The 27976-nt window shown below is 41.1% G+C and overlaps 1 protein-coding gene across 1 annotated transcript; it reads right to left on the reverse strand.

Moving 5' to 3' along the window:
* Positions 1-16: 16 nt before the first annotated feature.
* Positions 17-27972, reverse strand: POP1 (POP1 ribonuclease P/MRP subunit). The gene is made up of 15 exons (XM_090283530.1): positions 27831-27972; positions 25509-25676; positions 23512-23687; positions 22071-22319; positions 19310-19397; positions 18686-18873; positions 17815-18071; positions 17607-17700; positions 15365-15476; positions 14589-14708; positions 9105-9220; positions 6810-7001; positions 5581-5735; positions 2062-2403; positions 17-921 (listed from the first exon to the last, which is right to left on the reverse strand). Exons 1-15 carry the CDS (start codon positions 27970-27972, stop codon positions 267-269), a joined length of 3054 nt encoding a protein of 1017 aa, XP_090139656.1. The 3' UTR covers positions 17-266.
* Between the last annotated feature and the right edge of the window lie 4 nt (positions 27973-27976).

The raw sequence follows: 27976 nt of genomic DNA on the forward strand, positions 1-27976 counted from the left end.
ACACACCAAGAAATCATAACAGAAAACTTTTGGCTTTATATGTCAAATAATTTCTAAATATTACAGCAAGAGAAAAAGATGGACATCAATGAGATTACTGGAATGATGTAAACATTTAAACTATTTGCATAATATATAATATCTTTCATTCTTGTTTCCAAGGAATTTCGCATGGTATTTCCAAACCAAAGACAGCTAAAACCAAACTCGCCCACTGTGGGACTTGGCAAACAGTTATCTGTACCCGCAAAGACGTAAACGGGCATTCACACCTCAACAGCAATTCTGGCCAATCGATACTGCAGAGAGGCGGGGGGCCTCAGCAGCACCAGGCCCCTCTGCGCTGCGGGCTGCCTGCACAGCATATCCAGCAAGCCTGTCAAACTAACAAACCCCAGGGCCTCTCCACAGCCCACAGCCATGGAAAAATCCCCCTGCGTGACAAAACCCAGGAGAGCTCTGGAGCAGTGGGACGTCACATCGGGAAGTGGGCCTGACCACAAGCCCAGCGTCAGAGGCTGGGGCTCCCCTGCAGGCTCCCCTGCTGCCGGGCCCTCGGACACAGCACGCCCGTGGCTCTGCCGCTTCTGTATTTTCTTCTCCTCTTTCTGTTTCCGGACCTTGCTCTTGAACGGGTCGCCGTGCTTGGATTCCTGGGGCCCGCAGAAGAGCCGATCCTGACTGAGCTGGAGGAAGTCCTCCTTGGCCGGGACACAGATCATAGAGTGCGGCTCAGGGCTGCCCTTCCTGAGCAGGGACAGGCTGACCCACACCAGGGCGCGGGGGAAGCGGTCCAAGATGGGCAGGCAGGCGTCTGGAGTCAGTTCTTGCTGCCCTCTGCAGGGAGCTCGCCGGGCTGCCCGATGGCCCCCAGAACTGGGCCCACACCAGGCTGACAGCTGCTTCAGTGATGTTCTACTTCTTCATGTTTCAGGATATTTTGTTCAAGGAGAAAAGCAATGAGAAGATTAGGTGTTGCTAGAGTTGATTTATTTTTTTAGACTTAGTGGGAAAGGATCAAAATTCCAACTTTTAAAAAAATTAAAAATAAACATTGATGCATTTTTGTAATCATATTTTACTTATTATGTGACTACTATTCTGTGACAGAAAGGCTAAATATTTAAGAAGTTGAAGGTAGAGAAAAATAAGCCAGTGCAATAGAATCTAAGGCTATAATCACAGTGGTTAGAAAAGAAACTCTAAGGGAGTTATATAAAAAGTAAAAAAGGCCCTGATTGGTGTGGCTCAGTAGACTGAGTGCCGGTCCTGCAAACCAAAGGGTCGCTGGTTCGATTCCCAGTCAGGGCACATGCCTGGGCTGCGGGCTAGGTCCCCAGTTGGGAGTGTACGAGAGGCAACTACACATTGATGTTTCTCTTCCTCTCTTTCTCCCTCTTACCCTCTCTCTAAAAATAAATAAGTAAAAATATTTTTTTAAAAAAAGTAAAAAAGGACATTAAATTATGAGGTTACTGTACAGAAAAAATAAGTATAAGGCAAGAAGGATGAGCACCTTTATAAAAATCTGAGCACAAATAAGGAAAATAAGAGCACAGAATATCGGGTAATTGATAGGCCAAATCTAATAGCCTACATCAGTACTGATAGTAGAACACATTTTACATGACAGCCTCTATGTGACAATATCACAATGAACCAATACCTAGTTGGCCACAAATTCAGATCATTCAAAAGGAATGAGAAAAAATCAAACTCGATAATTTAAAGCAAAGAACGCTTGCTCGGAGTTTGCAGGGGTTCCCCACGTACCTAAGATACACTTGTGAAGGCTCTGCTTTGTGAGCAAAGTTAAAGGAAATAGGTTGTTTAAAATAACTGCCTTGATTTAGGTCTACTGATAACAGTATTTCAAATCATTTCTTCAGTTAGTATCATGCCCCAAATCAAATGTGATTTACCCGTTTCCATGGGCCCGCTGTGAAAATCCAAAAACTCACTTGCGCTTTGTGTAAAGGAACAATGACAACGTTTAGATCCTGTACCCTGGTCAGTATTAAGACACAATCCAAAGTGTATCCGGAAGCTGTGTGCACTTACCTGAGAACACAGAGGTGACTGCCGGTGGCAGCCTGGCCTGACACCCGCTCCGTCCCCACCTGGGCCGGACACTCTGTGTCCATCGCTCCTTCAGGCTCACGCGAGTCGTGCAGGGATGCGCCCACTGCATCAGATACCTGGCAGGTTATTTCGGGCGTGGGAACACACAGAGCCTCGTCCCCTCTCCAGTCACTCTCCCCACTTCTTGGGGAGGAGGCTACGGACGATTCCTCCTGGGCCTGGACTCTTGATGCCCAATCTCGAGTTAGCTGCTCCCAGGGACAGCAGAAAGGTGCCAGAGTGCCCAGCTTAACATAGTTGGGCCGTTTTGCAGGAGGGCGTCTAATGAAAACCAAAGAGAAGAGCCAATTTTGAATGATTTAGGATTGGACAGTTAAAATAATTATGGCCATTGTACCACAAAACAAAAATACATTCTACTATAAAACAAAACAAACACACACAAGAAAGTTTTCTAAGCAATCTAATAAAGAAAAAGAACCAACTCTACTGGGCGAGCTTTTCTGTTTCCTTCAGTTTCTACTTTAACTGATAATGCATCCACAAAGAAGCCCCACAGGCCACTGCACGGCTCCAGGGAGGGCCATTCCCAAAGACTGCAAGGAAACAGGGTCCCTTGTGCAATGACGTCCACGCACATTTACGAGGTTCTCTGTTCAAACGGCACAGAAGGTGTGGGGGACAAGTTTTTCTCTCACTCCTGACCTTTAGTGACCCAGCTGCCCTCAGACAGCAGTATTGTTACCAGTTTCTCGTATACCCTTCCAGAGACATTTTATGTACCTAGAAGCAAATATATACATGCTTCTTTCATTGTTTTTGCCCATTTTTACACAAGGGTGGCATACTTTTTTTGCCTAACTTTACTTTTTTCACTGAACAAAATATCTTGGAGATCATTCATATCAGTACATTGAGATCTCCATGCTTTGGTAAAAGGCTGCATACCTTGCCCTCATTTATTAAGATAATCCTCTACTGCAGGACAGTTTGGTTATTTTCACAGTTTTGCTTCTATAAACAGTTGCAAAGGATGACCTAGAACATAGATTCCAGGGCATGAAGCTGCTAAGGCAGAGTATTATTAGCATTTGCAGTTTTGACAGGTATTTCCAAATCACTCTCCACAGTGTGACATCAATAGACCTATCCAGAAATATCTGAGTGAGGGAGAACCTCAAAAAATTAAAAATAGAACTACCATGTTACTTAGCATTTCCACTTCTGGATCTATCTGAAGAAAACAAAACACTAATTTAAAAAGATATATGCACCTTGCCCTGGCCCATGTGGCTCAGTTGGTTGGGCATCGTCCTGAAAAGTAAAAGGTCGCCAGTTTGATTCCTGATCAGGGCACATGCCTGGGCTGTGGGCTCGATCCCCAGTCAGGGTGCATGGGAGAGGCAAACGATCGATGTTTCTTTCTCACATTGATGTTTCTCTCCCTCTCGTACTCTCTCCCTTTCCCTCTAAAAATAAATAATAAAACCTTTTTAAAAAGATTTATGCACCCCTACGCTCATTGCAGTGTTATTTACAACTGCCAAGATATGGAAACAACCTACGTGTCCACCAGTAGAAGAATGAATGAAGATGTGATGCACAAAATGGAGTACTACTAGGCTGTAAAAAATGAAAAATCTCACCATTTGCAAGAACATGGATGGACCTGGAAGGTACTATGCTAAGTGAAGTAAATCAGAGAAGGACAAATACTGTATGATTTCACTTATGTGGAATCTAAAAACCAAAACAAGTGAACAAACAAAACAAAACCAAAACAGAAACAGACCAACAGATATAAAGAACAAACTGATGGCTGACAGAGGAAAAAGGGTATTACGTTTGAAATAAAAAATAAGCCCAGTGAGAGCAAAAACAGACCTTGCCTGCCTTTTCCTGTGATAGCCTGTGCTTAGAAGGATGTGTGGCATACAATAGGTGCTAAATAATGTAAAGATGCATGTGGACAGCTTTTCTCAGAAGCACATAGCAAAAAATGAGAAATTACCTAAAGAGCCACTGACTAAGTCATAGTGCATCCACACTGGAGTCCTGAGCAGCCCTTCAGTTATATTAGAGCAAGACTATGATTCACAGGCTAAACTTGACCCATGATCTGCTTTTTATGACCCATGATCTGAGGGTGGTTTTTATATTTTTAAGTTGGAAACAAACAAAAGAGTAATACATTATGGCGCATGAAAATTATATATGAAATTCAAATCTGAGTGTCCATAAAGTGAGACTGGAGCACAGCCACGCTTGTTCGCTTTATGGATCTTCTGTGGCTGCTTTTGTGCCACAAAGGCTGAGCTGAGCAGTTGCCATGGAAACTAAAGGGCCCACAAAACCAAAAATACTTGGCATCTGGCCCTTTACAGAAAAAGTTCACCAATACCTGGTTTAGAGTCATACTTACTGATATAAGAAAATTATCCATTATATAGCATTAAATTTAAAAAGCAGATTTCAAAATAGTATATACAATATTCTATCTTTTAAATTTTGTACCTATGAAAAATTCGCATGCATAAAGAAGTCTCAAGGGTAAGAAATAAGTATTATTGTTGATTATTATTTAACAAGCACACAGAAGACCCTCGGCTACCTATCACAGGAGGCACAAGGACAAATAACGCATGATCGCTGATACTCATAGGCTAGTAGCCCAGGAATGTACCCCATTTGTTCACTCACGCACTCACTCGGCCACCCATCCATCATTCAACACTTTGGAAGCCTGGCCCTGCCCGTCTCGGTGGCTGCAGCAGCCGCCAGGAAAGCACAGCCGTGGAGCTCACAGTCAAGGAACTGCAACATCCAATTATTCACTCATTCATCAGTCAGCAGATAACAGTTACTGAGGCCCGCTGTGCGCCAGGCACTGGCTAGCTGCTGCCCATGCCACAGCGAGCAGAGATTCTGTGCTGCCGCGAGCCTACAGTTTTGTAAGAAACACAGGTTCCTGTGTTAGCATGTACTTCACAGTATAAAGGAAATGAAGCCCCTCACTGTCCACTCCCCCTGTGAAAAAAGAAAAAATGTCTAGATGGATAAACCCTAAAATGTAAATAGAGTCTTTATCTCTCCAAATGAAGGAAATACATCAGTTTATAAAGTATTTTATGTTTCCATAGTTTCATTAAAATTTCATACGTATTATCTCTATAACTCAATTTCCATTTTGATGGGGGAGGGTTGCGAGTGGGAATCTACTAATAAGCACCAGAAATTCATGTCCACAGTTTAGGTGTACACCATTATCAACGTAAGCAAATGCCCAAGGGAAGGGTTTGTAACCTACATGGGCCTATAAAAGCCAGATATAAGACGATCTCTTGATTTAATCTCTTGGTAATGCTGAACTCAAGGAAAAATCTACGGAAACTCTGCATTATATAGTAAGAATTACCAAAGCCATTCCAGACATTATTACCCAATGGAAGCACTTCACTTTCTTTTAAGACATTACCAAACTGGAAGCCAGCTTCTTACCTTTTGTACTTTTCAAGAAGATTCTTGGCTTCTTCTTCAGCAAACAGAATCCCAGCAGAGCAGTCTGGGAAATCACCTGGGAGGCAAGGTGACCCTTTATATTGAGAATGCACTCTAGTCTCTTTCAATCCCCCCGCTCTTGCACCTCGATAGATCTGGAAGAAATGTCAAAGAGATCTGATCAATATCCAACTTAAAGTGAAATTGCTTAATTATTTGTAAGGGGCAAACAGGAAACAACCTAAATGCCTATCAAAAGGAGAACGGATGAATTGTAGGAAAACCCTATAATGAGCTACCATACGAGCGTAAAAATGAAATAGGGCTTCATCAATCAATGTTGAAAAATCTCGATGTAGAGTTAATATAGCAAGCTGCATATATACAGTGAGATACATAAAGTTTCAAAACGTGTCAAATATAGTTATTTTATTTTGGGATATAAGCTTACTTTAAAGAGCTATAAAAACATGCACGGTAGTGACAGGCACCAAAACCAGGACAGTGATTCTTTTAGGAGGAGGGAGGGAAATGGAATGGGAGAAGGACCCAAGTGCTTCCAATGAATCTGCGATGTTTCATTTCTCAAGCTGGATGGTTCATTACATCAGTATCTATACTTTTTTGTATGCTTAAAACATTTCATAATTGAAAAATTAAAATTATTTTTAAATATTCCCACTCCCAAACGATCAGCTGAGTATGCCCCGCACTAGGCATAATCCAATCACCTGCATGGCTCTAACAGTCTTACATGTCTTTTATACTCTCTAGCTCAGAGTGATATCTAACCAGAAAAAAAAAAATACACATTAAATTTGAGTAAAATTGTTTAGTTAATAAATAGGAGTACATGGTCAGCACTTAAAAATGTACTCTATACATTTATAAAAATTAGAAAACTGTAAAAATTGCTTTAAAACTGTAACAAATTTCTTCAAGTTTAAAAAAATAAGAAGTCAACATTTCATTGCCACTGGTATTCAAAAGTCAGGCCACTCTTAAACACCGCAACTGTTCACAATATGTCAGCACAACTCTTATTAGTAAAACCCCAGCTCCAGGGACTTTATGAAGCGTCGTGTACGGTGAGAGCAGCTGAGAGGGCAGAACAACAGCACTTGATTTCTAAGTTGTGCGTACAGTCTGGAACATTTTCAGCACTTGGTATTTATTAGGAGTGTACTTAAAACATTGCAACTCTCAGTCGGAATCAAAAAGTAACTTACGAACGGGACCCAGAAAGCCATGCCCCAGCCCTTGGGGAGCAGGACGTCCCAGCCACTCCCCCAGCCTCGCCGGTCATCCCCAGTCACTTTTCCTGGCTGTTGAATCAAAAGCAGAGGTATCTTGGATTCTTGGGGACCTAGAACAAGCTGTGACCCCGGCACCAGCAATTCACTTCTCTTCCGGTTTAAATCCTGAAGTGGAAGAAGATAATTCAAGACAAACAACCCTAGTCTTCTGGGAGAGTCCGCTGTGTCTCCCTATAAGCAGCATTGGAAAGGTACATGCTCTTTGAAAAAAGCAAGAAAAAAGGTTCTCAAAAAATAAATATGAGCTATTTTAAGTACAAGGTATCCCCCTCTATGTAAGTGCTTTGGTAGAAAATGCCCCATTATCTTAACCTTGGGCAAGAATATGACTAGATGACTCGAAGTTATAAAATATATATCCGTTTCACTAATTTCTTTTATCAGGATTGATCTTCTATCTTGACACTCTGTCCCTACATTTATTTTGGTTGAGATTTGTCCTGAAGTAAAAGAGATACAATTAACAACTCCTCCAAGAGGGGCAAGTGGAAAAATACTCTGGGTCTTGAGAAAATTTCTCACCCAGTCTTAAGGATTGAAAAGAGAAGATGCTATAAATTATTTGTTAAGTGGACTGCAGGGAGTAGATAACACTCTTTCAGACTTTTCTTGCCAGCTGTAAAAAGAGATGAACAGGGATGTGGGGGAGAAGCCTACCACTCACTGGAGAAGTCTCCAAGGGACCTGCCTCCATGCTGCAGTCTGACTGCTACCTCGTGGAAGCCCTTCAGGCCATGACCAAGTCCCGATTCTCCTTCTTGTTTCCACTACCATCTACATGTTGGAAATTCCAAAAATCTCTCTCTTTAGCCCTGACTTCTCCTCCTGGGATCAAAGCCTCTCTCCTGGACATCTGCTCCTGGGGCTCCCAACCTTAATTTATCCAAGATTAATCTCGTCTTTCCCACTGCACTCGCTCTCCTCCTGCATCCCCATCTTAGCTGAGTGATGCCACAATCCTCACAGTTCACTCCCTCGTGCACTCACCCATTCAGACGTGTACTGCTCATTCATTCGCTCACCCATTCAAATGTGTGCTGAGCCCCTGTTACCAGCCAAATGCTTTTCTACAGCTTGGGAATACAGCCGTGAGAAGTCAGACCTGGCTTTGCCTCTCTTTCAGCTCCTAAACCCAAACTAGACCGCCAGGGGCTCATCTACAGGTCTCCTCCTTTCTCTCCACTCACCTTCCAAGAAACCACTGAGCCTTGCCAGTTTTACCCTCCAGGAATATATACTAAATCCCAGCCCCTGCACTGCAGCCACATTATCACAGTTCAGGTACCCCCTCATGTTCTACATTATGGACTATTTCCAGGGTCTCTTTTAAGGCCATCCCACCACAAGTCCTCACTCCAGCTCCTCCACCCAAATCCCCATCCCTAGCCTCATCCACCCTCCACCTGGCTGCTGGAGAGAAACATGATCATGTCACAGCCCAGCGTAAAACCTTCAAGGGTGCCCACCCTACATCTTCCATCCAGATCCTTAAAATGCCCCAAGGTCTTCTATGCTCTGATACCTATTTATCTCTTCCTGTTCAACTCCTGCCTTCCCCTTGACTCCAAGCTACTGATCTACTTGAAGCTGCCTGAACACATCACCCAGCTTCTGGCCTGGGCCCTTGCATATGCTCCCTTCCAGCCATCCTTTCTCTACTGTGGTCTCGGCCCCTGGCCCTCAAAAGTCTGGTTAATTCTAACTGCCCACCTAAGAGTCGGCTCAAATACCAGCTCCTTCCCCCAGGAAGTGTTCCCTAATTTCTATAGTCTAAGCTTAGTATTCATTCTTTGGGCTTCTTTTATATCCTGTACTTCTTTGATCATATCTAATAGTTATCTACCCCATCATCTAATATAATACATGGTCCTAGCAGGAGCACAATCACTGTGAAATTAAAGACAGGAGAACAAATAAGTTAATAAAAACAGAGAACACTTAAGGGGAAAAGAAAAACAATAAAAGAGAAACATGTATTTAAAAACTATAAGATTATCAAGAAAAAAATGTGTTAACTTTCTCTAGATTATTCTTTTACAAGAACAGAAGAAGAACCATAACATGTATCATAAGTAAGGGAGCAGTAAATTGCTTGACAACAAAAGTCTATGAGATTCTATAAAGTATGAAGTAACTTTTCTGTTCTCTCGAGTGATGACTTTCAACCTGCTTCACGATTTTACCAGTAATCCTTACGCCATTAGTTACCTGATCCGAGATTTTATTCTCTGTGACACTCTTACAGATAGCTCGGTCCCAAATAAAGCTACGCGTACACTCCACCGGCACGCCCTCCAGGATCAGCTGTCTAACCTTCTCATTATCTAAGAGGGAAAAGAAACAGCCTTCAAACCACATCCGTCCAATCAGTGAAGTCAAACTCTAAACGTGATCAGCTGACCTTCTGTTATAAGAAAATATTTCATAGGTACTTATTTCTCTAGAAGAATATACTGGATTAGAAATTAAGTTATTCTTACAGTTGGTCTCATAATCTATGAAAGAGCAAAGGCTCCTAAGCTTATTCTTTAAACATTTATTTTTAGCGTAGAAGAGGCAAGTATCACATAAAATGGCCTTAAGAAACTGCCTAATTCCACAGGCAAGAGCATCAGAGTCCAGGCAAACAGCAGCGCCGAGTGACAGCACAAGCCGAGCGTTCCCGAGCCAGCCCGGTGGTGGTGAGGCAACACGAAACCTCCTGTTCTTCAGTCGTATGACCTCACGTCTCTGATAATCCTTGTTGCTCAACTATTTATTCCTTTCTATTAAACATATTTTCCATTCCTTTAAAATGAGCATGTTTTCTGTGAAATATATTATTTCATTCCTTGAAATAAATACCGTGCCAAATAGTAGTACTGTAGTGGGAAAGGAGGAGGAACGCTTCCAGTTATCAGAGTACACACTGATAGTAGAGACTTCCTACCTGCAGTCACTTAATCATGAGGGGGGTTAAAAAAATCTTCCAAATCTACATTTGTGGGACTGAAGAATTAAAAAGAAAAAAGTCAGACAATTCATGAGTTTTGGCTATGGTCCTAAAATGCCAACATAGAAAGGTCAGTCAAAGGCACATACCTGCGTGGGTCTGGTGGCTGGAAAAAAAATAAGTTGGAAGTGACTGGGCCACAGTGCGATAGATTTCAGAGAAAAAGAAAGTTAGGAAAAATTAATTGGATGAACAGATCTGAGAGGAAAGATCTTCAAAAGCAGCAACTGCTTCTAGAACACTGCCCTTCCTCATGGGGATAACAACCCACAGTGTCTCAAGCACCAGGGCTGTGTGCTGCAGTTCCCAGAGCCAGACTGGGAGCAAGCAAGCTCCACTTCAAACAGCCTCGGGCCACCCACAGCACATCCCTGTGGAGCAGAGCACCGCTGATGTAAGCGACAGAATGGGGATTTTACTCTGACTGCTGCAGACAAAAGAGATGGCTGATACTTAGCGTGCACAGGCACAGGAAAGTATGATCTCATCTGCAAATATGCTACAAGATAATAATAAATAAAATAGATGGTATCTCCAGAGGATGGAATATTATTCAGAAAAAGAAAACAGCTCTGAATACTGTGACAGGAAGCCGCCTTCCACCACTCCCAGAGATGGCAGGAAGCCCTGGGGCTAGGGCTCCTGGGCCTGAAAGGTCTGCCTCACCCAGAACAGGGAAGGGTAAGGTCCCACCTAACACAGCGTTATCATTTGGGAGGCAAATAAACCAAAGTTAGAGCCTTCAGATATACTCTGGTTTAAATTAAAAAGGCAGAACAGGGGACCCCCTTTAAAGGAGCCTAGCTAAAGCTGTTAGGGACTTTTTTTCCCAAAAGCAGAGACAGAGAAGTCATGGCAGACCAGAGCTCTAAAATCACTGGCAAAAGCTGTAGAAAGTAAAGCAATGATCTCTCTCACCTATCCTTCTAAAGGCAACTTGACTCTTCCTATGTTTTGGGTACACATTACCAAAGAGTGTGTAGAGAGAAAGATTAAAACAAGCCCGTGTAAGTTCAATATTTTCTAAAACAGATTCATCTCTGGAAGACAAAGACTAGTTAAAATAATATAGCAAAGCAAATTAGCAGATGCTCAGGAGAGCAAATACTAAAATAGCAGACAGTACAGCAGAAATTATATTTTAAAACCTCACCCAGAAAACCAGTTACTGACATAGTGAAATGCTGTGGTAATCACGTTGAAAAGATTTGCAAAAATATATTTAATTCAAATGCAAGAACCAAGTGATCAAGTAAACCTTTTCAAAGCATCTGAGAATATGCATCATCACCTCAGATTCTTCACTTAAAGGGAAAAACTGAAGCTAGGGAGTTAAGACTCCTTCAGAAAATATCTTTAATTTAGAAACAAAGAGGTTCGTATGCTAGTTTGGACTAACAGCCTCAAGAAGGAAGTCACATAGCACCCTGTTAACCATTATAGAGACCGCTTAGCCCAGGGCCTATCAGACTTCAGGAAAAATAAATAATTAAGATAGTAACAATAATAAGAGCATACATTAAGAGTCACAAGATGTATAGCTTCTACCCCTGAACATCAAGAAAACCTAGTGATATTGTTCAATGTTTTTTTAGCCCACTGAGTGAACAACCAATTGAAACTGAGAGCCCTAATTTAATGTGTGATTTTGATTTAATATGTAGCCCCAACACTCTATTCCATTTCTTCACAGCATGCCTGGCAAGCCTTAGCCCTTTCTCTTGTCACTAACCCCTGAGGCGGCCAGACGCAAGGCCTAGGCCGTGACTACCTGCCACAGGGTTGGGTTCCTGTTAAGCTAAAGACACCATAAGGGCCTAAGTTGCGTTTGAGCTCCTGAGCCCTAAAGCAGAAGGACTCCCTGGCCACATCCTCATGAAACAAGACTGAAGGACAGAGAAGTTACCTCAAGTCCTACAATAATGACTGACTGCCCTGACCTCACTCTTGACCCATCAGCAGGACCCACACCCCAAACCCCTTACTCGTGATGACTTGCGATTTTTGCTCTCTAAAACCCCTTGTCTGTAAACCATCAGGAGTTCAGTTTCTCCAGTACAAGCTGCCAGGCTCTGCTGTGGAGCACTATATGACAGCCGCCCCTTTCTCCCGCTGCGCCTGGTGTCTGTGTGACCAGGTATCTGCGGCACAGGGTGGACAAACTCTGCTTGGTTACACTGCTCGACTCTCAATACTTCCGATGCTCAAGTGTTCTCGTGTTTTTCCCACAGCAAGCAATTCTCCAACACCAGCAAGGTGTCCTACAATTTAACTCAATTCTGACACTATCTACCTGGAAGTAACATCAGATCCCACAGGTTATGACAGACACTTCAGACACCAACTGGTTATAAAATTGTCTGATCCAAGACCTCCAACCAGTATTTAATAATTTGCTAGAATGGCTCCCAGAACTTACTACAGTATTGTTTTGTTTTTCTAAGATTTTATTAATTAATTTATTTATTTATTTATAAAGAGAAGGGAGGTGGGGGAAGGAGGGAGAGAGAGAGGAGGGTGGAGGGAGAGAGAGAGACACACATACACACTGATGTGAGAAACATCAATTGGTTGCCTCTCATACGAGCCTTGATAGGGGACCAAAAACATAGCCCAGGCATGTGCCCTGACCAGGAATTGAACTGGTGACCTCTTGCTTTGCAGGATGACGCCCAACCAACGGAGCCACATCAGTCAAGGCTGGTTTGTTTTAATAAAAAAATACAACTCAGGAACAGCCAGATGAAAAAGATGCACAGGGCCAGGTATGGGGGCAGGGGTGTCGAGCTCCCATGCCCTCTCTGGGTACTCTGCCCTCCCAGCACCTCCAAATGTTCAGCAAATCAGTTCTCTGAACCCCAATGTTTAGGATTTTTATGGAGGCTTCACCACAGATGTATGATTAGCTATTGGTGATTAAACTCCATCTCTAGCCCCTCCCCCCAAAAGGATGGGGCTAAAAGTGCCAACCCCTAATCACAGGACTGGTTCCCCTGGCAACTAGTCCACCATACTTAGGGCATTTCCAAAAGTCCCTCCATTAACATAATTTCAGGTGTGGTTGAAAGAGGCTTGTTATGAATAACCAACGATGCTCCTTTAGCCCGTTAAGGCTCTCATCATGTAGGAAATTACAAGGGTTTTAGGATCTATACCTAGAAAAGACTCATGTGGACAAAGAACAAAATATAGATTTCTTCTGTTACGACAATGTCACAGTCATGTAACCTCTCTTTTCAGAGCTCTAATTCCCAGCACACATAAGAATATAAAAGAGTTCTGACTCAGATCAGGTAAACCCTTCTTTATGCTTTAAGTAGCACCATAATTGGTCTGTTTTGTCTAAGTCGAAACAGGCAGAGAATTACTTCAGTAAAGAAAGCCAAGCTGACAGTACATAGAGAATGAGGTTTTTAGAACACTGTGACAGTGAGATTCTTTCAAAGAGTCATCTTTTATTAACTGACCACACTCATCAAAGTATAATTCTAACTGTAGTTTTGAACTGTCTTTCCAGATGATGTTACATTGGTATAATACAACCTCCTTAAAAAGTTTACTTATTCATGTAGCTCACATGCCAATCAATACTTCTTCAAAGAAATTACTTAAAATGAGTTTTAATGAAATTCCACAATGACTATTAAGTTTTTATAATAGAAATTAAATCATGTTTTTTGAGTTAGACTTTAATTCTCCTTGAACTGATTAATACAAGAGCCTTAGAAAGGAATTAATATAAAATTGCTTTATTCCAAAAAAAAAATCTGAGGCAAGAGAATCTAAGTAGAATTAAATTATAGCTTTAAGGGGATTAATGGTAGTCAACATTTAATGGTTTAGTAGATGATACAACTTTTATGACTGCACCAGACCACACTATTAAAATAAAAAAGAAAGAGGCAACAACTCATTGATTAAAGTCTAGACTCCATAATTAACTTACCTATTTATCTTCAAACTCTTCTCATTCAATCCACTTTTCATGTGAAATTCTGACAGAATAATTTACTGACCCCTTAATAAGCTATCTAACTACCCATGGAGATTAAAAAAAATTCCTGTCGTTATGACACACACCTATATATTTTTCTCCCAAAACTCACAAGTTAACGTTAATGATTCTTTCAAATAACCATATTTACATGACAGTAAATACAATAAGACATGATCATAACCGCTGCAAATCTCAGATCAGACTGAAATTTTAGCCAATCCTACCCACCCTCCTATGCCACTCCAGACAAACAACTCCCTCAGGCCACTCTACTTGAGTCTGAACCAAGACATCTCACCCTTCAGCACCTGGGATGGCCTTGCCAGGATTCGAACCTGGATCATCTGTATGGTCAGACAGAGGCTTCCAATGAGCACAAGACCAGCTGCAGGTGCACATCCCTTCCTCACATGAACATTCTGAAACACCAGGCATTTTCAGAGAACCCACTTGGCAGAAAGACAGGTTTTACTAGGTACTAGAAACAAAATGAACATAAGGATCAGGCTACATGTTTCACAGCTAAAAGATGCTCCCATACACACCACCTCCTTTGATCATAATTACCTTGAAAGTAGCCAGGTGAAGATCGCCCTAATTTTCTACTATGACGTTACTGCAGGGTCACAAACAGAACTCTGACAATGGGACTATACTGTTCAAAATAGTTTTTTAAAAAAGAGGGGTGTTTCAGGAACTTTACCTTGGTATTTTTCTGGATTGGGCAAAACTTTGGACCTCTTTTGAGGCAAATTTATTCGAGGATCCCCAACTGTCAGTCCCAGAATAGTACCTGCCGGGATTTCTGCTGGTGATGCTATTCCTTTAACAACAAACAAACAAACAAATCCAATCTTAAAGAGGATCATTCACGGAGGGGAGCAAAGGGGAAAAATTGGAACTAGTGTAACAATATAATTAATAAAATATACTTAAAAAAAAGTATACACTGTATACATATTTGCTTGTATTTTGAAAATTTTCTAATGAAAGTTTCATCTTGAGCTATTTATTTAAAAACATACATTCCCCGTTTTTCCGCATTGACACTTTCAGAGAATAAATTAACATTCACAGAGTGAAGTTTCTTACAAAAAAAAATTAATTTAACAATGCAGATTATTTTACAACATAAACTTGTGTGTTTCTATCATTGGTAACTACAGTATCTTTACACACAAAAGAACTCACGTCCAGTTAAGAACAGATTTCAGTTTAGTACCTGGTATATGCATTTATCTATGATATCAGAATGCCAGTTATTTAGAAGACTAACATTTCATTTGTTTGTTTCATAAGCAAACTGAAATAGTGTTCACACTATCCACTCTCGGACTGGCCTTCTTGCTGTGTTACAACAAAGAGTTACGAGTTAAAAAGCACCACAAAGTGTAGGAGTCTAACTGCAAAGCGCTCTTTCCCCCCACTTCCCACAGCTCCCTCCTTCCCCCAGTACAACCCAGTATCCCCTCCACATACCTCCCAACAATTCAAAAAGGGCTTCTTGTCTGTGGTGAAGGGAAACACTATCAGGATCCTGACAGGTTTCAATCCACCAACGGTGAGGTGCCTTCTCTGAGTCCTCTCCCTCCTGGAAGATAAATAACAACTCCCGTTTACCAGAGAGAGAATGAATCGGACTTAATATTTCTGTTATGCTTGTGATACTGCCCCCTCCCCCTTTTTTCTGCATGTAGGAATGAACATTTTGTGGGCGGAACCATGGAAATTGTCATTATTTTTAACACAGAAATTAACAACAGATTAACGATTCTTCTAATTAGAGGCAAGGATGGAGTACCACACTTCCTTCCATCAAAATTTCACACACTAAGAAAAAGACGCCTGGTTATCAGAGACTAAGCTACTCCATACTGAGGTCTCTGTGCACAGTGCCAACAAGGGCACCTTGTTCCTCTCCCTCTGCTGCCAACTCCATCCCCACCAATTTAAGCAATGAAACCTTCCTCACCAAGGAAAAACCAAACCAATACCTGAAGAAATCTACAGCAAAAGACTATATTATGACGAGAGTATTCCTAGAAATTTCAAATAAGATACACAAGTATTTTCCCTACATTTTTTTCCTGACAGAACCAGGAATTGAGCACGGTTTCAAAAAGCACTTCAATTATCATGTGCATGCCCAGGAAGAGCACCTGCAGCCACGATGCACCCTGAAGTCATTAAAATAGGAAGTGCTCCTAGAGTCTAATGCAACCTGTAGCACGTGCCCCTCACCTCGTAAATCCTCGGCAGCAGAGCTTAGTGGTTTATACAGTACAGGCTCTGGAACCAACTTCCTAGGTTCAAATTCTTGCTCTGCAACTCATGTAGCTGGAACAGACCACCTGGCCTGGGGCAGGCACTGCACTAAGCACTGGGGACAGTCAAGAACAGAACTGGCCCTGTCCCTGCCATCACGAAGCTCAGAGCCTAATGGGAGAGACAACTGCTGTATTAACACACACACAGGTGCAGACACACAAACTGAGGGAGGGTGCAGGATGCAATATAATTTACAGAAGTAATAGGATTTGACTTGAGGGATCAAGAAAGGATCCTGCAGGGAAAGAAGAGATATTGAAACCTGAAGAATGAGGAAGGTTTAGCCAAGCACAGAGTGGTAGAGGCAGAATGTTCAAGCAGGTGAGAAAAAAAGGCAGGTGCGTAAGGGAGATCTCAGGAAAGGAGGCCGGAGAGGCTGGAGCGCAGCGCTGAGAGCTGCGGCAGAAAGGTACAAATGACACAGTCACACTGAGGGCTTTGGATTTTATCTCAAACACAATTCAAAAGCTTTCAATCACAAAGTAACGCCATGTGAATAAATCATACAAGATTACTCTGCCTGCGGCACAGACAAGGGGTGGAAAGGGGAAGCTAAGGAGGCAAGTTAAGGTGCTGCTTCAGTATCCAGGCAAGAGGCCAGGCAAGAGACCACAGCGGTTGGCATTAGCAGGGAAGCAATGAAGAGAGAAGTAGCCTTTGTGTTATAAAGTATTTTTCTTCTAAAAGCTCAAAAGCTATTCAGACCTATCATCGTATGTGACCACGTCAAGTCTGTGAGAGGCTCAGGCACTGAAAGGTTCTTTGCACTAATTTAGCAAAATAAACTGAATGTGAACCCAGAGCGTCTGACTCCTAAGCTAGTCTCTACTTTCTGGACCGGTGCTGTCAGCACGGTAGCCATGGGCCAGAGTTATGCAAATTTTATTTTCAGCTAATTAAAATTAAATAAAGGTACAAATTCAATTGCTCAGTCCCACTAGCCATGTTTCAAGGGCTCAGTAGCAACATGTGGTCTATGGCTGCCATGCTGGAAGGACTACTAGACTGTGCTGCACAAGACACATTGCTCCTAACCTTTTAGGGAACCTTAACTCTCACCCTAGAAAATCTGTACTAGACAAGTTACAAACAAAAAACAATTGCCATACACTTTCAGGGGCTTATGGAGCAGAAGTTAATATCCTTTTATAAACTCACAAGCTGCAAGAATAATTTGTACTTAAATAAGAACAAGTCAGTTTACTTAGTACATTCATTTAGATTTGCCTGTCCAGGAGAAATAAGAGATGAGGAAGTCCTTAATAATAATTATCAACAGAGAACTAAACATTATAGGCCATGGCCCAAAATGTTGCCAAATTATGTGTCAGGTTTCACAAGTTTGCTAGGAGAAACATGACTGGAAAAAATCATCAGCCACATTGTATCTTACGGTGTGGACAGAAGCAGCCTTCAGGGCCTCGGTTAGGATGGAGTGGGAGAGTGGACCAATCAGGCGGAATCTGTTAATCTCCATCGTCAGATCACTGAAAAAGAGAAAAACTCTTAAAAGGGAGACTCCCATGATACACGAGGTCTGTGACGGCGGCCAAAACAGAGGAAGGCTGCAGTCAAAGGTTCTCAGCAAGTGCAACCTGTACCTGATGATAATGCCTGTGGTTGAAGAGGTCCAAGAATATGGTTCATGTGAATCTCTAGTTCCGTCCCCGAAAAATTTTTTAATTGGGTTAGCATTTTCTCCATCATTTTTCCGTTTTCTCTTCTTGCCAACTTTCTCCTCAGGCAGTTCAGTTTGGCTTTTCTCTTGGGATGGTGTCAGAAAGGGGTCAGGGATGCAGGCAGTTGATTTGACGGGTTCTGTACACCGGCACACAGCTTTTATTTCCTCTAAAATATCCTAAGGATATATTTAAACATTTTACTTAAAAATTTTTTTAACTTAAATACATTACAGATGTAATAAAGTTTAGTTTGTTATTTGTTTTTCCTCTCTTTAAAAATTTAATTTTCATTTCTTCACAAATTAAATTGATCATCATCAAAATGGTGTTTTGGTTCTTCTGAGTAGTGCATGGCACTTGGAACAAAAAAGGAACTCCTAAATGTCAAAGATTGATGAAAACAACGTGACTACTCTGACCAAATTTTTAAAAAGTTTAGTCTACCATATAAAAGCAGTGAATATACTAAAAAGAGAGAGAGCAGGAGAAGCTGAGCTAAACGCAACCACCTAGACACCAGTGAACCTTCAGGCCTGGTGGAAGCATTCATTCAAAGGCAGCTTTTCAAGCCATTTGCATAATGAGGTTGGTTTTCATCAATACTTATGGTTTAGTAAAAAGTGAGAGGTCGAGATTTGCTTCATTTAATATTCAACAACTTTCCTCCCTTTAGTCAAATACCAAGCTACCAGCCAAACTTTTACACCATTTTATTTTCTCTAGTACTGATTTCCATCAATCATCAAGAATGCAGTAAACAGTGACAGGGAAATAGACTCAAGAATTATACCTGTTTAAGAGCTGGGTGAAGCCAGATCCACAACTGCCTGTTCTCAGAAATGTCGCCAGGAGTCCTCTCAGACTTCCAAATGAAAGTCACAGGCCCCAGCACGTCGTGGGGATATCTATTCGCCCGGTAAAGCACGAGGCTACCTTGGCGCTTTCCAGACAAGCAGTGAACTGCTGCAAAAGTCAATCCTGACAAGAACAAAAACAAAATTCCACGATTCTGAGTGTTGAGACCGCAGTATTATTTCCCAACAGCCAAACTGTTATTCATTGTCTCTCTCCATGAGGGATGACGTCTAGGTTTTGACCACTGCTTAGATCAAAGTGGTACACAGTAAGTTCTCAATCAGTATTTTACTGAATGAATGGTTTAATGAGTTTTGAGTTTCTTCCTGCCTGAATTCACTCAACCAGCATAATAGTTCTCTCACTTTATACTTGACAATGTTAGAAGTGATTTAAAACCACTCTAAGCCCCTTTTATTAACTTACTCACTGGGAACATAAACTGTCTCACGCATCTTTATGTATGTTTAAATTCCCAAATGCTTACAGCAGACACTTCTTCATGCAATGAATAAAGCATCAAAGACAAATATAGGACTCAGATTTGAAACAAGCTTACCTGTGTCTACGCTACACATCGGAGAAAGTGCTTTTAGTATTTCTTCCTCTTTGCCTTTCAACTCCAAACAACAATAGTAGGATAAGTCCTGCACAAAGAGAGAGACATCATTAAGAACTTAGCAATTTACAAGGAAGAAATTGCAAGAAGCCAAAAGTCACATCAGAAAAACTTCCAGAGTCCAAGGCACAGAGCAAATTGCTAAAGCTATCATTTCACAAGTCAAAATCGGAAACCTGTCTATTGCTATTACATTAGCAAATATTCTTAAACCAATTTAAGTTGAAATAAAAATGAATTTCCATTTAAATATAAGTTAAAGAAAGTCTGTGTTTTATCCCCTATTCACAGACAAGTTCTAAGTAGAGTGTAAAAAGCGGTGCCTCTCAATAAGGATTATCCTTCCCAAAATCTACCTAAGGTAAAAAGTGACAGTCATAATGTTGCAAACAATTTATCCCTTATTTCTCCCATGCTCAGTTTGACTAAATATTCAGCTTTGACTAAGCAATATAAAAGGAAAAATGAGAGTAATGAGTAAGACTTTACCAATTAAATAAGGTGAAGAGATCAGTAAAATCAATTTGTTAAAGAATTATAGCCCTGGCTGGGTGGCTCAATGGGTTGGAGCACCGTCCCCATACACCAAAAGGTTGCGGGTTCAGTCCCCGGTCAGGGCGAGAACAGGAGGCAACCGCTGGATATTTCTCTCTCATATCAATGTTTCTCTCTCTCCTTCTCTCTCTCTCTCTCCCCTTTCCTCCTTCCTCTCTCACTAAAATCAATAAACATATCCTCAGGTGAGAATTTTTTTAATTTAAATTTAAAAAAATTTGAAATAGAAATAGAAAGAAAGAAAGAAAAAAAGGACATACAGTGGCTTAATGGATCAAAAATAAGACCCTTATATATGCTGTCTACAAGAGACTCACTTCCGATCAGATAAAAAGATACACAGAGACTGAAAGCAAAGGGATGGAAAAAGATATTTCATGAAAATGGAAACAAACAACAAAAAAACGGTGGGGTAGCAATACTTATACCAGACAAAACAGACTTTAAAACAAAGACACATATATCCATATGTTCACTGCAGCATTATTTACAATAACTGAGATATGGAAATAACCTAGGTGTATGCATATACACAATGGAATATGACTCCGCTATAAAGGGGAATGAAATCTTGCCATCTACAACATGGATGGACCTAGAGAGTATTGTGCTGAATGAAGTGGGTCAGACAAAGACAAAGCCATATGGTTTCACTTAGATGTGGTATCTAAAAAACAAAATAAACAGGCAGAAGAGAAACAGACTCACAGATACAGAGAACATTTTGACAGTTGCCAGATGGGGAGGTAGTTGAGGGGATGGGTGACAAAGGGGAAGGGATTAAAAAGTACAAATGGGTAGTTAGAATAATCACAGGGATATAAAGTACAGCACAGGAAATATAGTCAATAATATTGTAATAACTATGTATGGTCTCAGATGGGTACTAGATTTCTTCGTAATAAATGTCTAATCACATGTTGTATAACCTGAAACTAATATAACATTGCATGTCAACTGAAAAATAAACAATTACTTTTAAAAAATTAACAAAAAATGGTTTAAATGGTGATTTGCTGCTATATGTATTTTACAATTTTTTAAAAGGTTATTGTTTTGATTATTCTGCTATACTGGTCTTAAAAGTTATCAGAGGATACTAATACCAATGGCTTTCAAAACTGGGCCAAGACTATCCTGCCACTGAAAGATAGGCCCTCTACAAAGAGCAAGTTTCTAAATATGTACTGGAAGAGAGGAAGCAATTGAATTAACAATGGGGCCCAGGAGGGACAACGAGATAAATACTACTGTGAGGCTCTAAAACCAACTGTTGCCCTAGCTGCTGTGGCTCAGTAGATTGAGCATTGGCCTGCGAGCCAAGTGTCGCTGGTTCGATTCCCAGTCAGGGCACATGACTAGGTTGCATGTCAGATCCCCAGCTGGGGGTGCAAGTGAGAGGCAACCACACAGTGATGTTTTTCTCCCTCTCTTTCTCCTTTCCCCTCTCTCTAAAAATAAAATAAAATAAACAAACAAATAAATAAATTATAAATAAATAAATAAAATTATAAAACCAACTGTCCCCTCAAATAGTTTTAAACAAACTTCCCAGCATCCCACTGAATCATAAACATCTGGAATAGCATTTGAAAACTGCTCGGGGCGTATAGATAGTTCTCAATTATCTGTTATTGACAAATGACTACTAAATGAATCAATGCTGAATACATCTTGAACATGACCAACAAAATCCTGCATGATCTGGTCACTACTCAGTTTTCCAGAACTAACCTCACCCTAACAGTAGCCTTGCTGTGGCTCTCTTCATCTTTGTCACATGGAATTTATTTCAATTCTTCCTTGCTATCTGGCTTCCTTCTGCCTCACCCACGCTCCCATTTTCTTACTCCTTAGAGATCTGCTCAAACATCACTTCCATGGGGAAGCTCTCTTGTTCCTCTGTTATATTTGTATACATCCCTTACAATTCTATATCTGGCTAACTATTTGATTGATGTCAGTCTCCCCTAATACCTTTAGGCTGCTTTATCTCTGGCATCTAGCGAAGTGCCTCATGCTCAATAATTATTTTTAAAATAAGTAATTTTAGAGTTAGGGCTTTAGCATACCATGAACTATTCTAAAAGTCTCTTATCAAAAAGGGTATAAACAGAAAGAAAAGAAAACCAACTGGAAAGCAAACCTGAAGGAGGCAACGGCCTGTCATAGCGCGATAGCAGGCTCTGTGGCTCTTGACTGTGGGCCTCTCCCCCAGGCAGTAGCCCCACTTCTTGACCATGTGAAACCGCTTGGCGTGCCAGATGTGAGTTTCTAACCATATGTTCTTCTTCTGTCTACGGTTAAATTCTAGCATCCGGTTTATGTGACATCTTCGAGCTTTATGGCATTTATTTTTTGAATGTTCTTTTTTCTGATGTACTGCTTTCTCTGCCTGTAGTTTCAAGAAGAGAAGCAGGCCCAGTTTGTAACCATTTCAAAACAAACCTAAGTGTTCGGAATTCAAAATTAAACTAACTATAGATTAAATGGAACACATTATAGACCCCATGAGTTTGCTTACTTTTTTAAGGTGGTGATTTCTCCAATGAAAGTAGAGAGGGAAGCAAAAGAAAGAGTGACGATTTTAGAGGTAGGCAAATGTAAGAAGGAAACATGTCCTTTCACTTAATAATTAGACAAGCTTCATGGACTGTAAAAATTAGTATATAAAATGTTCAACTCAAGCTTATTGTGGCTAATAGTGTATTAGACAGCAAGAGGAAGAAATCCTATACAAGCTTTTTGTTGTTATTTTTTATTGTTTTTTGACCTCTAAGATTATAACTAAACCCAAAACTTGGTACTAAAAAATAGAGAAGTGAGGAAAACCTACAACATTTCGTGTCATTTAGGTACTGACAGGTAAATGCTAAATGCTGTCACTGGGAAACAGACTTCACATTCCATCTAGAAACTATAATACAAAATTCCTGTGTACTTTTCACTCCTGATCGCTTCCAGAGCCAAGCTAAACTTCTGTGGGAAAAAACTCTTCTCCATTAGTTTGTGGACCCTTACGGGTAAGGGCTTTACCCTGATGAACTCTAACCCCACAACCAGCACAGTACTGGTACACAGAAGGCACAGAATGCAAAAATTCTGACACAGCTAATAAAGACGTGAGTACCTTAGATAATCTCAGAAAGTCTGAGCCAGAATTTCTGGTGAAGCCAAAAATAATTAGACTTGAACAAAAATTAAATTCAAGTTCAAGTTTTCAACACTGAAAGTCAAAAGGCAATGATGCTGCCTTTTTTTCTAAGCTGGCCACATGCCCAAAATGCAGAGCTAAAATTGAGTATCGGGTAAGAAGGTCAGAATTTTATTTTAAATCTGATGGGGAAACATCAGCTATTCAATACCATTAAAAGAAAGGAGATCCAAACATTTTATTTAAAAGCAGGCGTAATATGTAATTTCCAACTATCTGCTAACTTAGTGGATGATAAGGCGGGGAGGGGGATAAACGGTTAAACCAAAATACGCAACATGAACGTGTTGTTTCTGGTCTCCATTTTAACTCATTCCCATTTTCTTTTAGGAACTGCTAGCAGAAACAGTCACACACAAAGTGCAGCTCCTACCTCTTTCTGAGCAATCTCCCGTAACCGTCGCGGAAGGCGCTTCACGTTGTGGCTCATGGCTCTCCGCCTCATGTGCCGTGGCAGAGTCTGGAAAACCAGCGAATTCGAAGACTTCTGAGTCACTGCTTTCAACATAGCACTGATTTCAGCTGCTCGAGCCTGAGCAAAAGTAGAGGCTGTTGAAGGAAAGAGCAGCATCATTAAAAACTAGTCTTGAATCAACATCTTTTGGTACAGCTCAGAAGAAAGAAAGATTTGAAGAACATGCACCTTTAATTCACCCTCCATCCTAACCACCTATTAGATTAATACCAATAGTGGTTATTTCTGTAAAGATTGTGAAATGATTCTTCAACTTTTACTTGTTCACGTTTCCTAAAAGGATTCAGTGTCACTTTTCTAATTTAAAAAAAAAGTTGAAAGTCAATATTACAAAAAGTTTTTTAAAACTGAGCTACAGTGCAATATAATCACAACCATTTTTAAGTATGATAATCACACAAGAAAACAAAAATAAGTTCACTCCCGGGCTTCAGCACCAAAAGCAAAAAACAAACAAACAACAACAACCAAAAAAACACGAAGAAAGACCTTCTAACCCTGTTGCCCCCAGAATATAAGGATGCCAGCCTGTTAAACCAAGCACGACGTGGTCCGGGGACAGCCAACTGACCTGGAGTCTGCACAGTCCTTCCCCGTGTGGGAAGGCCACCCTCCCCGCTACACCCCCACTCTTATTGGGGAATACTTGGCCCCAGGGTAGGTAGGACGATGACCATGCCTAGCTTGAAGCAGCTAGAAGAGCGTGAGACCATCGCCCATTGTCCTGTATAAGATTATAAAGTGTCTAAAGTCTGAGGGGGGAGAAGGTTACTTTTTTTATTGTTATAAAAATTAATCAATTAACGAATTAATTCTAAAATAATAATAATATAGGAAAGGGAGAAACCGGAGAGATTGCATGCATGACCCATGGACATGGACTGGGGAGGGGTGGGATTGCTGGAGGAGGGGGGTGTAGGGCAGGGGGGAGCAAAGGGGGAAAAAATGGAATTATTGTGACAATATAATCAATAAAATATACCTTAAAATAAAACACAAAGAAAGAAAACAAAGAAAAAAACAATTTTTTAAAAATGATTTTGACTCTAAGGGTTTTTTCCTTAATATTTTCTACTTTTTCCAAATATGTGACTATAACTATTATTAGTTTTCTTTACTGAAACTCCTTTTTTTTTTTAAGTAAATAAGAGTGCTGGAGAAATTTAAGTGAAGTCCCCCAAGAAGGGATAAAGAGAGACCAGAAGGCACCCCGTACCTGTGTACAAAGAATATGGGGTTATGAGGTAGCGGGGGTAAAAGTGAGGGGGGCGACAGGTGATGAGGAGGGAAAGGACCTGGAGATAGGTACTTAAAGGTCTGGAGTGCCTTTAATCCTCACCCAAGGATATGTTTTACTGATTTGAGAGAGAGAGAAACACGGAACGTGAGAAACACTGATCAGTTACCTCCCACATGCAACCCGCCCAGAGACTGAACCGCCACCCAAGTATGTGCCCTGACCAGGAATCAAACCCATAACCCGATGCACAGGATGACATTCCAACCAGTCAAACCGCACGGCCAGGGTTGGACTGCCTTTAGGGTATTAAATTTGCTTTCATCTTTGGAAAACGCCATGCTGAGAAGTGTAAATGGCATTTTATCTTTTAACAATAAAAGGGGGAGGGAAGAAGATTTTAAGACAAAGTGAAAGAGTTCACAAATAAGGACTTGTAAGAAGACAGGTAAAAAACAAAAACAAAAAGGAGAGAAGTTAAAGAAGGGAAAGCAATCAGGCCCAAGTCCAAAGGCTGGAGGTGAGACGGGCCTGGAGCTAAAGGAGGAGAGCTCCGAGAAGGCAGGGCCAAGGCTCACAGAGGGCATTAGAAATCTGGCTGCCTCAGAAACAAAGAGCTCACAGTACAATCGAACCTCACTTCTTTACAAACACCCACCTGTTATATACTTGGGAATCTCCTGAGATGTGCCCTCAGGACCTGCTTTCCACCCTCCCTTTTTTTTAAACGTTACTTTTGAGGAAGACTGCTCATTCACATCAGGCTCAGGCGGTGAATAGTGGGTCATTTTGGTTTGCCGCTGTAGTGCAGTTCCAGAAAAATGACCTAGTATATTTTTTTTAAGAAAGAAAAATATGTTACTCTTATCAAGATCAGAGAACATCTGTTGAGTGGCAACAGTGATTGTGTTTGCAATCCTACACCTACCGTGTAACATGGCTATTGGTATCCTCCCTTTAAAGAGGAGGGATAATAGGTAGGAAGGTGAATTAACTTGCCCAAGGTGACACAGCTAATAAGCAGCACACTAACGAGTCATATCAGTACGAACACATGAAGGAACCCTGGAAAAAACTGCTACAAGGGAACTTTTGTCCAGATAAATAGTGCAACATGGATTTTAAATCAACTCCCCCTGAAGTACTATAGTCCATATGACTTTGTATATTTAGTCTTTGATAGCAATTCTCTGGCACACTGAAATTGGGAGCCTATGCTAAATTTAAAAAAAAAAAGAAATAAAAGCAAAATCTTAATACAAATTTCTGGACATTCAAACCAATGCTAAATTAAAAAAAAAAAAAGAAATAAAAGCAAACTCTCAATACAAATCTCTGGACATTCAAACCATTCAGACTTCAAGATAGCATCAAATCCTTGTCTGCGAATGGAGAGACCAGTAGTGAATTTTATGGATTCCTGCTTACTTTCATTAAGGTGTTAATTATTAAGCCCCTATAAACATGAAGCATGTTATAACACATGTCATCGCAAGGTTTAAGAAACATAACATGTTAAGGTTTGTCACATGGCATGGTAGGCATCAACTGTTGGATCTGAATCTAGATCTTATGAATATGAATATAAAACGTATTTCATCAGACACAAGGCACACTATTCTTTAAGCTGGTCCCAGAAAGTTCTCGGTCACCTGCTTGCTGTCTTCCCACAATGGCATTCTCTACTGCTGCTCAATGAACTATATCAACTTCATATCACTTTATGAGGTTCTAAAATCAGCACGAAAATTAAATAAAAATATGATGACTGCACTGTATTTTTTAAAAGAAATATAGAAGTATAATTTAATAATTAATTGGTGTCAAGAGAGACAAAAAATATGTCACGTCTAAAACACCAACACCAATTCCCATTATTCCCAGTAGTTATGTTTTAAGAAGTCATAACACTGAAACACTGTTCCTAGGGGAATATTTATATATATGTATATATCACATAGATTACAATCTTAAGTAACCCCTGGCTGGTTTGGCTCAGTGGATTGAGCGTCGGCCTGCGAGCTAAGTGTCGCTGGTTCGATCTTCCAGTCAGGGCACATCAGAGAAGGAAAACTCTGACTCCAAAAAACCTCCGCTGCCTTGCGGCATACCTCTTCAGGGGAAAGGCTAAGGGAGTAAACCCCGACAGAAAATCCGGAGCCGGAGTCCCTAAGGCGGTTTGACGCTGTAGTCAACACCGGCAACTCCTGCGGCGCACCTGAAGCCAAGCTGTATTGACTCCGTCTTTCCCTTGGACCCTTCAGCTGCGAAGAGAGGGGGGGTCTGCTGCATGGGCAACAGCAGACCCTCCATATCACCCTGCCCAGGCTCTGTAGCTTCAGCTCCACTGGAGAGGACACTCCAGCGTCATCGTAAGATGTCGATTCAACACGGGAGGAGACAGATACCGTGTCACTCCCGAGTCGGACTGCACAGCCATTCTCGGCGGTGCAGATAGACTCTTAAGAAGCTACACCATCGTCTCTCGAGACGGACGGCTGCCAACGACAACGACAATCTTAAGTCATAAAAACAACTTTTCCTGGTAGATTCTATTTCCTTTATTTTACAAAAAAAAACAAAAATGAGGTTCCAAAATGGTAAGTGACCTGAGGTCATCCCACAGTGGGATATCAAACCCCAGTCAGAGCTGGGGCTTCCTACACTGCCCAACCACTGTCTCTGTCCTCTGGTATCTCTGCCTGAAAGCTGAAACAAGGAGGCAGCTGGAAACATCTACATGGGGGGAACTGAATTTTTTCCCCACTCTGCACATGTCTGCAAAAGATCGCCCAAGTGCCATGAGTACTGATTTTAAGGTTACAAATAAACTTCTGTGACTGGGTGAATTTGCAAGTAATAAAGGTCAACTGTATCTGTTTTTAACTCAACTCATTTACTATTTAGATGATGACCATCAAGAGCTGCGAACAAAAGCATTTGCTCCAAATGGGAGTGGAGAGAGTACTGTGGGTCTTACCTAGCTTTTGAGCTCGGAAAGGTTTTCCACCTCCATTATGGTGCTTTACACCTCTATCAGCCACAAAGCCAGAGGATAAAGTCACATTGGTGGGCTGGTTTCTCATTTTCTTAGCATGTTTTCTTTCTTTTGCGTTAGACATCTCT

Source organism: Furipterus horrens, unplaced genomic scaffold, assembly GCF_987537825.1.
Source record: "Furipterus horrens unplaced genomic scaffold, mFurHor1.1.pri manual_scaffold_7, whole genome shotgun sequence".
NCBI classification, from domain to species: Eukaryota; Metazoa; Chordata; class Mammalia; order Chiroptera; family Furipteridae; genus Furipterus; species Furipterus horrens.